The following is a 13933-nucleotide window of genomic DNA, read 5'->3' as shown; positions in this document are numbered from 1 at the left end:
CACCTGAACTCACCTGAGTCCACCTGTCCTCACTTCCTGTTGCAGCTCGGTGGCAGCGCTGACGGAGTGCATGAGGATCAAATCCCTGGCTAAGTTCTTCCGGGAGCGTCAGGCGTCCCTGAAGCGCTCGCTGCCTCTGGGTTCTTACCTGCTCAAACCTGTTCAGAGGATCCTCAAATACCACCTGCTGCTCCAGGTACGACCCCCCTTACACCTGAGTGACATCACTGACATCACCTGAGAACAGTTAGAGAGATACAATGATAAACATGATGATGGTGTCTCTGTAGATGTAGATAATGATGAAGTGATGAAGTGGTTATGGTGATTAGGATATGTTGGTAATAATGATGGTGTTAAAGATTGTAAAGATTGATGATGATTACATTATGATAAAGCTGATGAAGATGAAGATGATGATGATGATGATGAAGATGAAGATGATGATGATGATAATGATGATGAGAGTGAAGACAAAAAGGAAGGATGGCGATGATGATTATAAAGAGCATAGTGATGATGATGATGGTGATGAGTATGTTTATATTGATCATAGTAATAAAGATGGAGACTGTGTTGATGCTGACCATAGTGATGATGATGTTGGAGATGATCAGGACGATGATGATGCTGATGAAGGTGTTGTTTTCTTGCAGGAGATAGCGAAGCACTTCGACCCGTTAGAGGAGGGTTATGAGGTGGTGGAGGAGGCCATCTACACCATGACGGGGGTCGCCTGGTACATCAACGACATGAAGAGGAAGCACGAGCACGCCGTCAGGCTGCAGGTAGGTCACATGACCAATCAGTGAAACAAAGGGAACACAGAGACCGTCCTCCCCCCGTCCGATTTAACCCTCCTCCTGTCTGAGAGCTTGTGTCGTGTTTCTCCTGCAGGAGGTCCAGTCTCTGCTGCTGAACTGGAAAGGTCCTGACCTCACCACATACGGGGAACTGGTCCTGGAGGGAACCTTCAAAGTCCACCGAGCCAAGAACGAGAGGACGCTGTTCCTGTTCGACCGCATGCTGCTGATCACCAAACGACGTGGAGAGCACTTCGTCTACAAGACACACATCTCTGTGAGAAACTAACACACACACTGTTCTGTGTTTTAGACTGCAGGGAAAATCACAGGAGGGAAACTCAGACTTCAGACATATCATCTATTTTCTTCTTGGGGGTCGGTTTGTGTTGGCAGCAGGCTAAGCAAGTGTACCCAGCAATGTTTTCTAGCTCCTCCTGGGGGATTCAAAAGCATTCCTAGGCCAGTTTGGATATTTATTCCCTCCAGTCTCCTTGGTTCACATTGTTTTTGCTGATTATGTTGCAAAGAGAGAGCATGTAAACCCTCAGGGGACCCTGGGGGACACCATGGAGTGAATGTGTTGTTGAAGACACAGTGGAGGCCAAATTCCAGCAGATCCATGTCCGGTCTTTCCCGATCCGTCACAGCACCAGATCTGATCGGTTTCTATTCTAGTCAATGTGTTAACTTCCACTGGATCCGCTCCGTTGCGTTCCGGGTGCGTCTCTGATCCGGCAGGTCGGAGCCCTCCAGATCAGATACACAAGACTTCTATTGTTCCCGGATGCCGGAGCACAACGCATCAATCTCAACAGAGCAGGTGGAGCGGGACAGGAAGTCAGGTTTCACCAAAACAAAATGAAAACATCCGGTTAATTTTCAGAATAAAGGTCAGAGGTTTTCAGAGGACCAGAAAGACAACATGGATGAGGAGAGGAGGGGGATAAAACCTCGGTCACATGACTCCAGCTGTCCGGTGCTCCTGCTCCGTGCTGCGTTCTGAAAACACAACCGGTGGGTGTTGACTGACGAGAGAGCACGGAGCCGGACCGGACATGGATCTGGTGGAAGTCTGATGTTAGCCAAAACATCTGTTGTTCAAACGAAACCTGAACCAATTTAATTCATGTCTTTGTTTGTGTGTCAGTGCTCCACGCTGATGCTGATGGAAAGCGCCAAAGACTCTCTGAGCTTCAGTGTGACTCATTACAAACATCCCAAACAGCCTCACACCGTACAGGTGAGCCCTCCTCAAACGCCACACACACCTGAACACATCCACTGTGTTTGTATTGTAAAATACACATGAATAAAACCTTCTGTTGTGTGAATGTTTCTTTGTCTCAGGCGAGGACGGTGGAGGAGAAGAAGCTGTGGGCTCATCACATTAAACGCACCATTCTGGAAAACCACCACGCCATCATCCCTCAGAAGGTCACACGCTGCACCTCACACACAACACACCATGATATCGGTACCTTCTCCAGTGTTCGGGTACTTATTGTTGTGTTTGTTTGTTTGTTGTTTCAGGCCAAAGACGCCATCTTGGAAATGAATCCAACATGTGAGTAAATATTTCTGAAACAGTCAAAGATCAAACAGAGCACATAAAGAGTCAGAGCTTCACACGTTAACTCAAGCTTAATGCTAATGCTAACGGTCACTTTATGTCAATGATGTGATTTTTGTTTGTTTTGTTACATCTTGTTGTTATTTGTGATGTTGCCGTCATTGTTTATCTTGAATTTGACATGTATTTGTTTTTGTTGTTTTCCTGCAGACCCTCCACGGTATCGTTACAGTCCTGAGCGGCTGAAGAAAGCTTCATCTTTTCAGTCTGATGAGTTTCACCCAGACGGACGTCAGGGACGACGACAGTCTGGTAACACACACACACACACACACACACACACACACACACACACACACACACAATATATATGTCCATTTGTATCAGTGTGTTGTTCTGTTCTTTTAATCAGCTGATCGTTTCTCTCTCCATCAGAGCCCGACAAACAGACGGTGAAGAGCAGCAAAGGTAAATACACACCTTGTTGAGTTCATGCCTCGTGTTGCGTTCACTGTCCGTCACACTTAGCTCCTCAAGTCTTCAGTTTCTTTAGAAGTCCAACATGTTGAGAGGACTGTCAGCTCAGCAGAGCTTATCTGATGGTTAATAACTTTATTTATTTTTAACTTTTATTTTGGCCTTCATTTAAAAGTGTCCTTGAACACACCGTGATGCGTTCAGATTGAATGATGAGTTTGTTTTTTGTGTTGTCCTCAAAAACTGACTGACTGTTGAACTAATCACCGTCTGTTTCTTCTTCTTCTTCTTCTTCCTCCGTAGATCTCACAGCAGCCATCAAGGTAAGAACAAGCTGGTTAACTCCACCCAGATACCTTCCCTTCTTCCTGCCCCTCCTGCTCATCGTGGATCACCTCTTAATAAGTCTCTCTCAGCATCAAAGTAATAACTGATATGCACGTTAGCATGTTAGCATGTTTCATGGATCTGCAGAATCCCCTCGGTCCCCCTTTGTGTCCCTCAGAGATCCTCTGTAAGACACGAGGACCCGAGGTGGAGCTGTGGTTGATATTTCACATTAATGTTGCATGCTGATTCATGTTTTCGTGAGTGATGACATCACCACTGGGTTTGGGGCCCCTGAGGGTCCCTCACTTGAGTCAGTGGTATGTAACAGAACGGATAAGATGAAGAGAAACAGGAAACATGAGGAGTGTTTGACGTCCTGCAGCACTCAGACAGCGAGGAGGGGTCACAGGAGGAGGGTTGCTCCCTGCAGCCCCCCGACCTGGTCCTGGAGGAGGAGGTGGAGGAGGAGGAGGAGGAGCAGGAGCTCAGCTGCAGGAACGACTCGGTGGAGCAGCTGATCTGCAGCGAAGAGGAGGAGGAGGAGGAAGAGGGGGGGCGGTTGTCTCCTCAGCGGTCTCATCAGACAGAGGACAGCGAGCTGGACGACCTGTTGGAGGACGACCAGGTAGACGACTTCGCCAGCTCCTTGCTGGCGGCGCTGTCCTGCTGGCCGCTCACGGCCCAGGTTACCATGGTGACGGTGAGGGTTTCTGCTGCCAGTCTGGGCTTCTTCCTTCATGTTCCACCCAACATGGCCGCCACCTGACCCACTCCAGCTCCATAACATCCATAACTTACAGGCCTCTTCATCCTCTTCATCGCTCAGTGATAACTGACTGCTCTCAGGCCGCTGCTGCATGAGCTGCATGTGTGAACTAACGCTCAGCTGCATGGGGGGGGGAGGGGTCTGTTGATGGTGCTTTTTATACATCAACCTCAAGGTAACTTTACTTCCTCATGATCAGAGCTGGGAGAAACTGAAGAGTGTTAGACCGGCTCTTTGTTTTCAGATGTTTCTGCAGAGCCACATCGATCATACTTTACAGGACATTTAAGATTCAATCATTACAAACGAGCTGAAGAGAAAGAGAACCACACAGAGCTACAATTCACCCGCTCTCATAGAAACAGAAGAGAGTCAAACCTGATTTTGTTTATGTGTTCCTGACTGGTGAAAGCTCTGGAGGGAGTTTGATTTTTAATCTGATAATCTGACATCAGGAAGGTTTGTTCTCCCTGTGCTTCCTGCACAAGTACAAGAGCAGTTTAAATGTGGATTTGATTTGATTCTTGGCTGCTCTGAGGTTCATTATTAATAGTTTGTTCCTGAGAAGAAGCTCGAACAACCTTCAGAAACAGAACATACGTCCTTTTTTTTGCCTTGTTTTATGAATGTTTCACTATCGAGGCAAAATGTTCACTTTTTTGTTTTTTTATTCACATTGGATGCAAATTTTTCACTTTTCATGTTTTTCCGGTTCAGAGGCAAAATTTCCACTTTTTCATGTTTTTTTTTGCTTCTGAGGCAAAATTTTCACTTTTTCATGTTTTTTCACTTCAGAGGCAAAATTTTCACTTTTTCATGTTTTTTCACTCCAGAGGGAAATTTTTCACTTTTTCATGATTTTTCACTTTGAAGGCAAAATTTTCACTTTTCAGGTATTTCCGTCTCAAAGGCAAAATTTTCACTTTTCAGGTATTTCCGTCTCAAAGGCAAAATTTTCACTTTTTCATGTTTTTTTTGCTTCTGAGGCAAAATTTTCACTTTTTCATGTTTTTTCACTTCAGAGGCAATTTTTTTCACTTTTTCATGTTTTTTCACTTCAGAGGCAATTTTTTCATTTTTTCATGTTTTTTCACTTCAAAGGCAAAATTTTCACTTTTTCATGTTTTTTTTGCTTCTGAGGCAAAATTTTCATTTTTTCATTTTTTTCACTTCAGAGACAAAATTTTCTCTTTTTTATGTTTTTTTCGTTTCAGAGGCAAAATTTTCACTTTTTCATGTTTTTTCCGTTTCAGAAGCAAAATTTTCACTTTTTCATGTTTTTCGCTTCAGAGGCAAAATTTTCACTTTCTCATGTTTTTTCACTCCAGTGGCGAAATTTTCACTTTTTTATGTTTCTTCAATTCAAAGGCAAAATTTTCACTTTTTCATGTTTTTTCACTTCAGAGGCGAAATTTTCACTTTTTTATGTTTCTTCGATTCAGAGGCAAAATTTTCACTTTTTCATGTTTTTTCACTTCAGAAGCAAAATTTTCACTTTTCATGTTTTTTTCGTTTCAGAAGCAAAATTTTCACTTTTCATGTTTTTTTCGTTTCAGAAGCAAAATTTTCACTTTTTCATGTTTTTTCACTTCAGAGGCAAAATTTTCACTTTTTCATGTTTTTTCACTTCAGAAGCAAAATTTTCACTTTTCATGTTTTTTTCGCTTCAGAGGCAAAATTTTCACTTTTTCATGTTTTTTCACTCCAGTGGCGAAATTTTCACTTTTTTAGGTTTCTTTGATTCAGAGGCAAAATTTTCACTTTTTCATGTTTTTTCACTTCAGAGGCGAAATTTTCACTTTTTTATGTTTCTCCGATTCAGAGGCAAAATTTTCACTTTTTCATGTTTTTTCACTTCAGAAGCAAAATTTTCACTTTTCATGTTTTATTCGTTTCAGTAGCAACATTTTCACTTTTTCATGTTTCTCGCTTCAGAGGCAAAATTTTCACTTTTTCATGTTTTTTCACTCCAGTGGCGAAATTTTCACTTTTTTATGTTTCTTCGATTCAGAGGCAAAATTTTCACTTTTTCATGATTTTTCACTTCAGAGGCGAAATTTTCACTTTTTTATGTTTCTTCGATTCAGAGGCAAAATTTTCACTTTTTCATGTTTTTTAACTTCGGAGGCAAAATTTTCACTTTTTCATGTTTTTTCACTTCAGAGGCAAAATTTTCACTTTTTCATGTTTTTCGCTTCAGAGGCAAAATTTTCACTTTTTCATGTTTTTTCACTTCAGAGGCAAAATTTTCACTTTTCATGTTTTTTTCGTTTCAGTAGCAAAATTTCCACTTTTTCATGTTTTTTGAGTCCTTTTTTTATTTTTTTTGTTTTATGAATGTTTTTCTTTGGTGCAGCTTCAGGAGCTTCTGCAGAGTGTTGTTTGATCTCAGACTGTGACAGTCTTCACATTGGGGTGTGGTAGTTTTCTGCCTCTTGGTATTTGGTTGCTGATTTTCTTTTATTTGCATGTCCGAGTGGTCACTGTGTGCGCTGTGTGAAGCTGCTGCACAGGATTGATCTCATGGCTGATGGTTGTTGCTGTTTGTTCTGTCTGAAATGAAGGGTCAGTCCGTCAGAGAGAGAACCCTCTGCAACAACATTAAACAATAAAGAAGTCTGTAGATTTTAAAGATTGGTCCTCTTCAATCAGAATGATGTTTGTGAAGCTCAAAACATCCAAAGTGTCATTTTAAAAAACGTCTTTTATGTAATGTGATTTGGATGAGCTGACCCTCTCAGATGGAGCGAACAGTCTTTGAGTTTGAAGCAGAGATCTGATGATGTGTCGTGGGCCTTCTGTGTGCTGTGCTGATTTTTAAAGAGTTTTTCCCGGTGTTCTGTTTCAGCTGCAGGAGCTCGGGGGAGGCGGAGTCTCTGCTGATGGCTGCAACAAAGAAAATGTCAGATTGTCTGAAGATGGGGAGGGGGGAGGAGCTAAAGCAACATTTGAGCAGGTGGGTAATGAAAGAAACTTGTTGAACTCTTCAACAGGTCATGAACATGTTAAAAATTTCCCTGAAATGAAAATGAGTGATTTAGAAAACACTCGTCTTTCACAAGTTGTCACTTGTTCACTAATATCTGCCCCCATCATGACATGAGTTGATTTAGAGGTTTTCTTATTTACATCTCAGTTTGTCTTCTCCCTGAAACCTGAAAGCAGTTTTCATTTCTCTAGTTGAAGTTTAACTCATTCAGGAGTTAAACTTCATTTAAAGTCAGTTTGAACTTCAGCTCTGATGATTTGTCTTTTGTTTGACTTCATATTTTCTAGACCTCCACGTATAAAACACCACAGAAGAAGACTTCAGAGTCCAAACTGACAGAAAACCTAGAACCAGAATTCTCCTCTGTTTCCGACGGTTCATCAACTACGCCTGCCCGGACCTCAGTGTCCCCTCAAAGGTCAGAGCTGAACCCTGAGAGAGATCCAGAGCACATAGAGGAGCGGTCCTCCGCCACGCCCGACTCAGACTCTAAAACCCTGAGCAGTGCGGAGTCCTCCGAGGACGAGGAGGACGTGAAGGGGGCAGCAGAGAAAGAGACCGGAGCCAGGAGCATCCTTCCTTCCTCTGTCCTGGACAAAGCCAGCGCCATCGCTCAACACTTCACTAACAGTATAAAACGAGGCAGCCTGGTCCAGGACGACACTCGCTCCCTCGGCTGTGCCTCACCTCGCGTCCTCAGCCGGACCAGCAGCAGCGTCAGTCTCAACCCTGAACCCTCAGACCGAGCTTTGAGGCTCAGCAGTGCCTGTTCTGATCCTCCAGAGACCTTCGGCACCACAGATCTGACCCTCCTGTCTCCTCGGGACGATAGCCTCTTTGACACTGACAGAGGCATCCGGCGGAGACGGGACTCGACCCTGTCCAAACAGGACCAGATCCTCATCGGGAAAATCAAGAACTACTACGAGAACGCCGAGAGCAGGGATGCCACCTTCTGCCTCCAGCGCAGGGAGAGTCTGACCTACATCCCAACTGGGCTGGTGAGGAGCTCTGTCAGCCGGTTCAACTGCCCCCAAAAGGATGATCCTGTCCAAACAGACCCCACAGCAGACTCAAATCCAGCTTTACCCATAGAGACCCCCGCTCACATGGTCGCACATGACTCTTTGGATCATTCTAAGGCTGACCTGGCAAACAAAGATCCAGAAGTCTCAGGAGGAAGGCACAGGTCCAGATCTCAAACTGTGCAGGACAGTCCTCTTGAGGAAGAGGAGTTCAGACCTTCATCTGAAATGATCAAGATCTGGCAAACGATGGAGCAAGAGATTGACAGATCCCAAAGTCAGCACGGGGGACACGGTCGATCTCGTAAAGCTTTAAGAAACTCCAGAGTGCCTGGTGACCTTTCTGAGACCACAAAGACCCCAAACAAACTCAGCGACCGAGACAGTGTGCCATCTGACCTTAGCACCATCACAGAGGAATCCACGAGTCCTCTCTCCCTCAAGCACAAAGCCTCTGGTGTGACTCAGACGGGACATCTCAGAGACACTCTGAGGACCTTCAGGGAAGAGATCGTCCTCAGGGCTCAGGTCCCTCGGGTCGCCCAGCTAAGGGCGGAGCTAGAGGGGGAAAGACGCAGCAAGGATTCAAACCAGCTGGACGATGCAGACAAAACTAAGAGCAAAGTCCTCCACCTAGCTCGACAGTACAGCCAGCGAATCAAGACCCCCAATCCGGCGGTCCGACAGTGCCTCCAGATCAGCAAGAAGAGCTTACCCTGTGTGGTGGAGGAGAAGGAGAGCGCAGGTTTGTCTTTGCTTTCATTATTCCATCAAACATCCACAGTTACGCTCCTACACATGACTCCAGACCGGTTTATCCCACCGTTGGTCTCCTTGTGGTTGTTTGTTCATATATATAGGGATATTTCAGGTTTTTTTTAAGTGGGGTCGTGTGAGTTACAGTACACTATTGCTCCTGTTAGCCACAATGAGTGCCGGTGAGCTCTTCCCCTTTAATGAGAAAGTCCCCAGAGGACCGGCAGGTAAGCTAGGCTACAATTCTCTGCGGACGATCGGCGTGTATCCGTGCTCATGCAGCGGAAGAACACCGGTCTGTGAGGTGCGTCTGAAAATAGTCCCAAAACAAAGACTGACGGCAAACTGAAGAGCTCCAATTTTTTTTACTGGTTCATGCATTTGCACCGTGATGAGTGCCTGGAACATATTTTCTTAACTTGGGCAAAATTACGTGAAATAGGCGACCCCGTCTGCAGAGAAAATATCCCAGCTTACCTGCCGGTCCTCTGGGAATGTTCTCATTAAAGGATAAGAGCTCACCGGCACTCATTGTGGCTAACAGGAGCACTAATGTACTGTAACTCATACGACCCCAATTCAAAAAAACTGAAATATCCCTTTAAGAAATGAACCTGCTCCGTGGATTTATTCTTGTTTTGTGTTTTTCAGGTAAATCACACCTGACTCTGCCCCTGGTTTCTCAAAACCAGTCAGCCTCTCTACCACTGAGTCCTGTGGACCAGGTCCCCCCTCCTGCCCATGGCCTCACCTCTAGTTCAGTGGGCAGCTCCAGAGGGGTTTCCCCGGGCCGGGCTCAGTCCCACAGCCCCCTCAGTCCAACACCTCCCATCGAGGGCTTCAACTGGCCCGACGTCAGCGAACTCCGCTCCAAGTACGCCATTCACAGTCGCGCCCAGAAGAGTGCCGTCGGCCGGAGTCGCTCCATCCCGGAGCAGATCTCTGAAGGTGTTCTGAGAAGACACTCCAGCTACTTCTCCAGCCTGCCTCGCACAGATGATGCTCCAAGTGGGCTTCCTTCCCAAAATCCTCAGGGGGAGGTTGGCAGAGAGGAACGCACCAAGCGGCTTCTCAGAGCCAACTCTCTGGACCCTCGGCTGTGCGGAGAACAAATGATGGAGCTGCTGAAGCTACAGGACCAGGTCTCTATCGACGGTTTCTACGTCGCAGCTGAGGCGATGCTACCGAGCGACCCTGAACAGAAGATCATCGTGATGGAGAAGCTTCCAGAGCCTGAGTCGCAGCCCGGGTCAGAACCTGCTGAGACAGACAATGAATCCAAAGAAGATGACAGCTACATCCAGATCCGTTCACCAACCAGCAGGGAGAAACTCTCCATCATGGCCGTTATCGACCGCTGCCGGGCCTATCAGGAGTCTGACGAATACAAACAGAGGGAGGAAGTGAGAGCCAAATCTGATCCTTCGAAGCCTCAAGAGCCGGACACCGCCGCAGCATCCTCCAACGATCAGGACGAAGAGTCCCCGAAAACAAGATCAGGCTGCGGGCTGAAGACGGAGGCGGGTCAGCAGAGCATGGTGAAGAATCTGAGGGAAAAGTTCCTGAATCTGAGCTGAATAAAAACGCAACCAAAGAACTTCAAAATAAAACTCAGAGACACTGTAACTCAGAAACTCAGTGTGGAGTCACGCTGAGAGCAGCCAGAGGAATAAAACACTGACGGATTTATCTCTCCTGATCATAGAAAGATTATAATTTAATTTTAAAAAGAACGGAAAACTCTCAACTTGTCTTAAAACTCATAAATTATTTGGCTCTTAAAAAAAAAAAGGAGTGTGAAGAAGACGGTTTATATTTCATACAACAGCTTTTTATAAAACCATCTAAAAACAACAGTATGAAAATCTTTCCCAGCGTCCTCTCCGGCGTTTTGTATTTACATATTTAAATGTCTGTCTTTGTTATGTCCTCACATTATATTTGTCTGAACTCTGTGTAAAGCACCTTTTTGTACAGGATGTGAGGATGTGTTTGGAGTTTTTCCTCTGCAGTGAAAAGTTTTTAAAGAATTGTCAAGACACTAACGTCATTCAGGTTTTACCGACGTGTTCTCTCTGCAGCTCTTAAAGCGTCATGTCAGAGCCACAGCAAAGATTCAGATTAAATCTAACCCATGTGGATTACTGCTACGAGGACTAACCACTAAATGTGACTGAACATAAGGCTGATTTATACTTCTGCGTCGAATCGATGGCGTAGCCTACGCCGTAGGTCCGCGTAGCTCCCGTACCTACGCAGAGGCCTACGCACGTAGCTGACGTGCACCTCCTCCAAAATGTAACTACGCGTAGAGCCGACGCGGACCGCAAGCTCTGTGATTGGTCCGCTCGACGGCTTGGTCTTTCCCGCATTCACAGCACTTCCGGGATCCCGGACATCGGCCACATATCGGCCGTGTATTTCATCTCCTCCTCTCTATTCTTCATGTAATCATGTCTGTATGATAAACAGCAACATGTATCAGCTGTAGATTAACAGAACACGCTCTGAAACTCTGTGGAAAAGTAAACAGAGATCGTAGCGGGACCGGAAGCAGGCGACCGGCTATCAGAGAGACCGCACTGCCCTCAAGCGTTTCGGAGGAGAATTGCTGCGCGACACGGACACATCGACGCACAAGTATGTGGGCTCATGTCCGCGTCAGCCCCTGCTGCGTAGGGGCGACGCAGAAGTATAAATCAGCCTTAAGACTTCCCTTTATTCTGTCAGATTATCAGCTGCTGCTTCCTCTCAGAAGAACGGTCAACTGTTAAAATAATCCTCTACTTCTTCGTCCTCTCCACTGTTCAATATTTCAGGTAGATTATTTTCATCGGACAGGACAGAAACCAGGATATGTTAGCCTAGCTTAGCACAAAGGCCAAAGATCTGACCGCCCTCGCTCAAAAACTGAAGGCGGGAGGAACTGCTAGCGTAGCATCTCCAAAATTCACTTTAAGACACCTCTGTAGTAGGGATGTACATTTTAAGTATTTTCCATGATCGATTTTTGGAAATGTTAACGATCAATTATCGATTAATCAATAAAAAAAATTATATTCTTATGTGAAAAACAAAGCCAAATATAGTTTTTCCCCCTAAATTATATTTTCTACAGCAAAAACATGAATATATCTGACGGTATTGAATACATGTTTAACACTGATATCAACCATCAGGCTCGTAAAAATATTCTCAACGGACATGGTCTTATAATGTGAAGGCTCATAATACTAACAGGAACGTACCAGTCCAGTTTTCTGTCTACTCGTTCTTATTGAGACAAATAAACGTGTGTATTCGGTCAGGTGTCAGCTGGGAGCTCAACCGGGTCAGAATCAGTCCAGCAGCAGAAAAGCCCAGACGGCTCTGATGTTGCTGCTCTGCAAACATAGCGTACGAGCAATTCCCACCAGTCTGTTGGATTTGTATCTGAAGGTGGGAAATGTCCTGTTTATAGTTGTCAACCTTCGTGTCTGTGTCGTTGGCAGCAGTTGCGTATTGTATAAAATATGGACGTAGTATCCGTGAGCGCTGTTTTGAAGCCAATTGACGGCGGCAGCCATATTGGAAATGCGGAACTCAACCAGGCACAGTGTGACGTAAAGGGGCGGAGTTTGAGCCTCTTAGCCAACAGCTATGTGTTCCTTATTTGGGCAAAAACTCGTAATCTTAATACCTTCTGAACCGTCATGTTAGAAAAAAATTCACCCCCATACAGTGTGTGCCGCTAGAGATTAGCTACGTAGAGCCAAGCCGTTTTTTAAACCAGGCTGTAAACATGTTTATTAATGCTGCAAAGATCGCCTTTTTCCATTCATGTGTATGTGGTTTCCGGTGTTTCTGCAGCCAGCCTCAAGTGGATTCTCGATGAACTGCAGTTTATAACACTTTCGCATGGGCTTCATCGTTTGAAACCGGAGGTTGCCGCTTGATTGATCCTCTTTAAAAAAAAAGCGCTCATGGAGACCTGTCACTCAGCCGCAGCCGCCAGCTGAGCGTCTCCACTGTGGGAAACACCTTTAACAGCTGATTCACTGATCAAACCTCCCTGATAGCTGAACCAAATATGAGACCACTTGATGTTTGTTCCACTTGACAGAAAATTGCGTGTTTTGAGTTTAATCCATAATCGATGAATTGTGTACATCCCTACTCTGGAGCCTTTAAACTTTATCCTGAGCCTGACCACAGAATAATGCTAGCTATCGTACCAAAACCACTGAGAGCAGGTAACATTCAGCTGTTTGAAATATCCAAAACGTGTTTAAAATGTAGAGCAATTATGAGATATTTAATATTTTAGTGTTTGTTTCAGGTCAGTACTAAATTATATACTCATGTTTATCTGGGATGAAAACAGGACTTGAATCAGACCTCACGTTCATTTAGCACATTCATAAATAAATACTGCATACTAATCTGTAAATAATAAACATGTACTGATAGATATTCTATAAATGATCTGTAACAATAAGATGGTCTCTTTTGAAATGACTGCACGTTTGATGGTGTCAGCTCTAGTTTAAATATATATTCACTGTTTTATTTTCAGTAGTTTCACAGCTTATAATCAGCAGCATAATGTCACCAAGACATGACTTTAAACTGAAGCATCAATAGATGACCCAATCAGCTCTACTAAAACATAATTATGTAATTAAACAACATAAAAACATGGATTAATCTTAAACAATAAGAGCACGGACGGTTTAATATTTTTCCTTTAAATTGAGCAAAAACAAACATTTAACCTTCAGTGTACTATTCTTGTTATACATATAGAAACGTTTATTATAAATGATTGTATGTCTTTATTTTGTGCCTTTAAGTTGGTCATATTTATGTAAAGTTGATGTACACATTAGATTCCCATTGTTCATTTATTTATTCCATAATAGTCTGATCTTGCTCTCCATACACAGAATGTAGAGTGTGTTTTATTTGACCAGTGGCACGCCGGCAGATTTTGGGAATTGAACCTGTGACTCTTGTTTAACCACTAGTCCACCATGCTCATCGTGTCCTCATTCAGTCATCCACTGTTAGCATCCTGTACCTGCTGTTGATGTGACCTGATGAGAGCAGAAACACTCTCGCTGTGTGTCACTGTGGTTTGATGTGTGGTTGTACAAACATGTTTCTATGAAGTCAGATGGTGACTGTTCTGTTTCCATTAAAACCACCAGGTGTACAAGACAAACTGTGTGTGTG

At 44.3% G+C, this 13933-nt stretch overlaps 1 protein-coding gene across 1 annotated transcript in view; it reads left to right on the top strand.

Moving 5' to 3' along the window:
• LOC117824599 (pleckstrin homology domain-containing family G member 3-like) overlaps nucleotides 1-13922 on the top strand; it is a 39153-nt gene extending 25231 nt beyond the window's left edge. The window contains exons 7-18 of the mRNA XM_034700136.1: nucleotides 46-196; nucleotides 657-788; nucleotides 898-1080; nucleotides 1954-2046; nucleotides 2154-2240; nucleotides 2337-2370; nucleotides 2587-2688; nucleotides 2812-2844; nucleotides 3157-3176; nucleotides 6798-6905; nucleotides 7226-8708; nucleotides 9371-13922. Coding sequence (XP_034556027.1) covers nucleotides 46-196; nucleotides 657-788; nucleotides 898-1080; nucleotides 1954-2046; nucleotides 2154-2240; nucleotides 2337-2370; nucleotides 2587-2688; nucleotides 2812-2844; nucleotides 3157-3176; nucleotides 6798-6905; nucleotides 7226-8708; nucleotides 9371-10296 — 3352 coding nt within the window. The 3' untranslated portion in view covers nucleotides 10297-13922. The remainder of the gene's footprint in view (nucleotides 1-45; nucleotides 197-656; nucleotides 789-897; nucleotides 1081-1953; nucleotides 2047-2153; nucleotides 2241-2336; nucleotides 2371-2586; nucleotides 2689-2811; nucleotides 2845-3156; nucleotides 3177-6797; nucleotides 6906-7225; nucleotides 8709-9370) is intronic.
• The last annotated feature ends 11 nt before the right edge of the window (nucleotides 13923-13933 follow it).

Source organism: Notolabrus celidotus, chromosome 13 (assembly GCF_009762535.1).
Source record: "Notolabrus celidotus isolate fNotCel1 chromosome 13, fNotCel1.pri, whole genome shotgun sequence".
Classification (NCBI taxonomy): Eukaryota; Metazoa; Chordata; class Actinopteri; order Labriformes; family Labridae; genus Notolabrus; species Notolabrus celidotus.
This window is presented reverse-complemented; position numbering and strand designations above follow the sequence as displayed.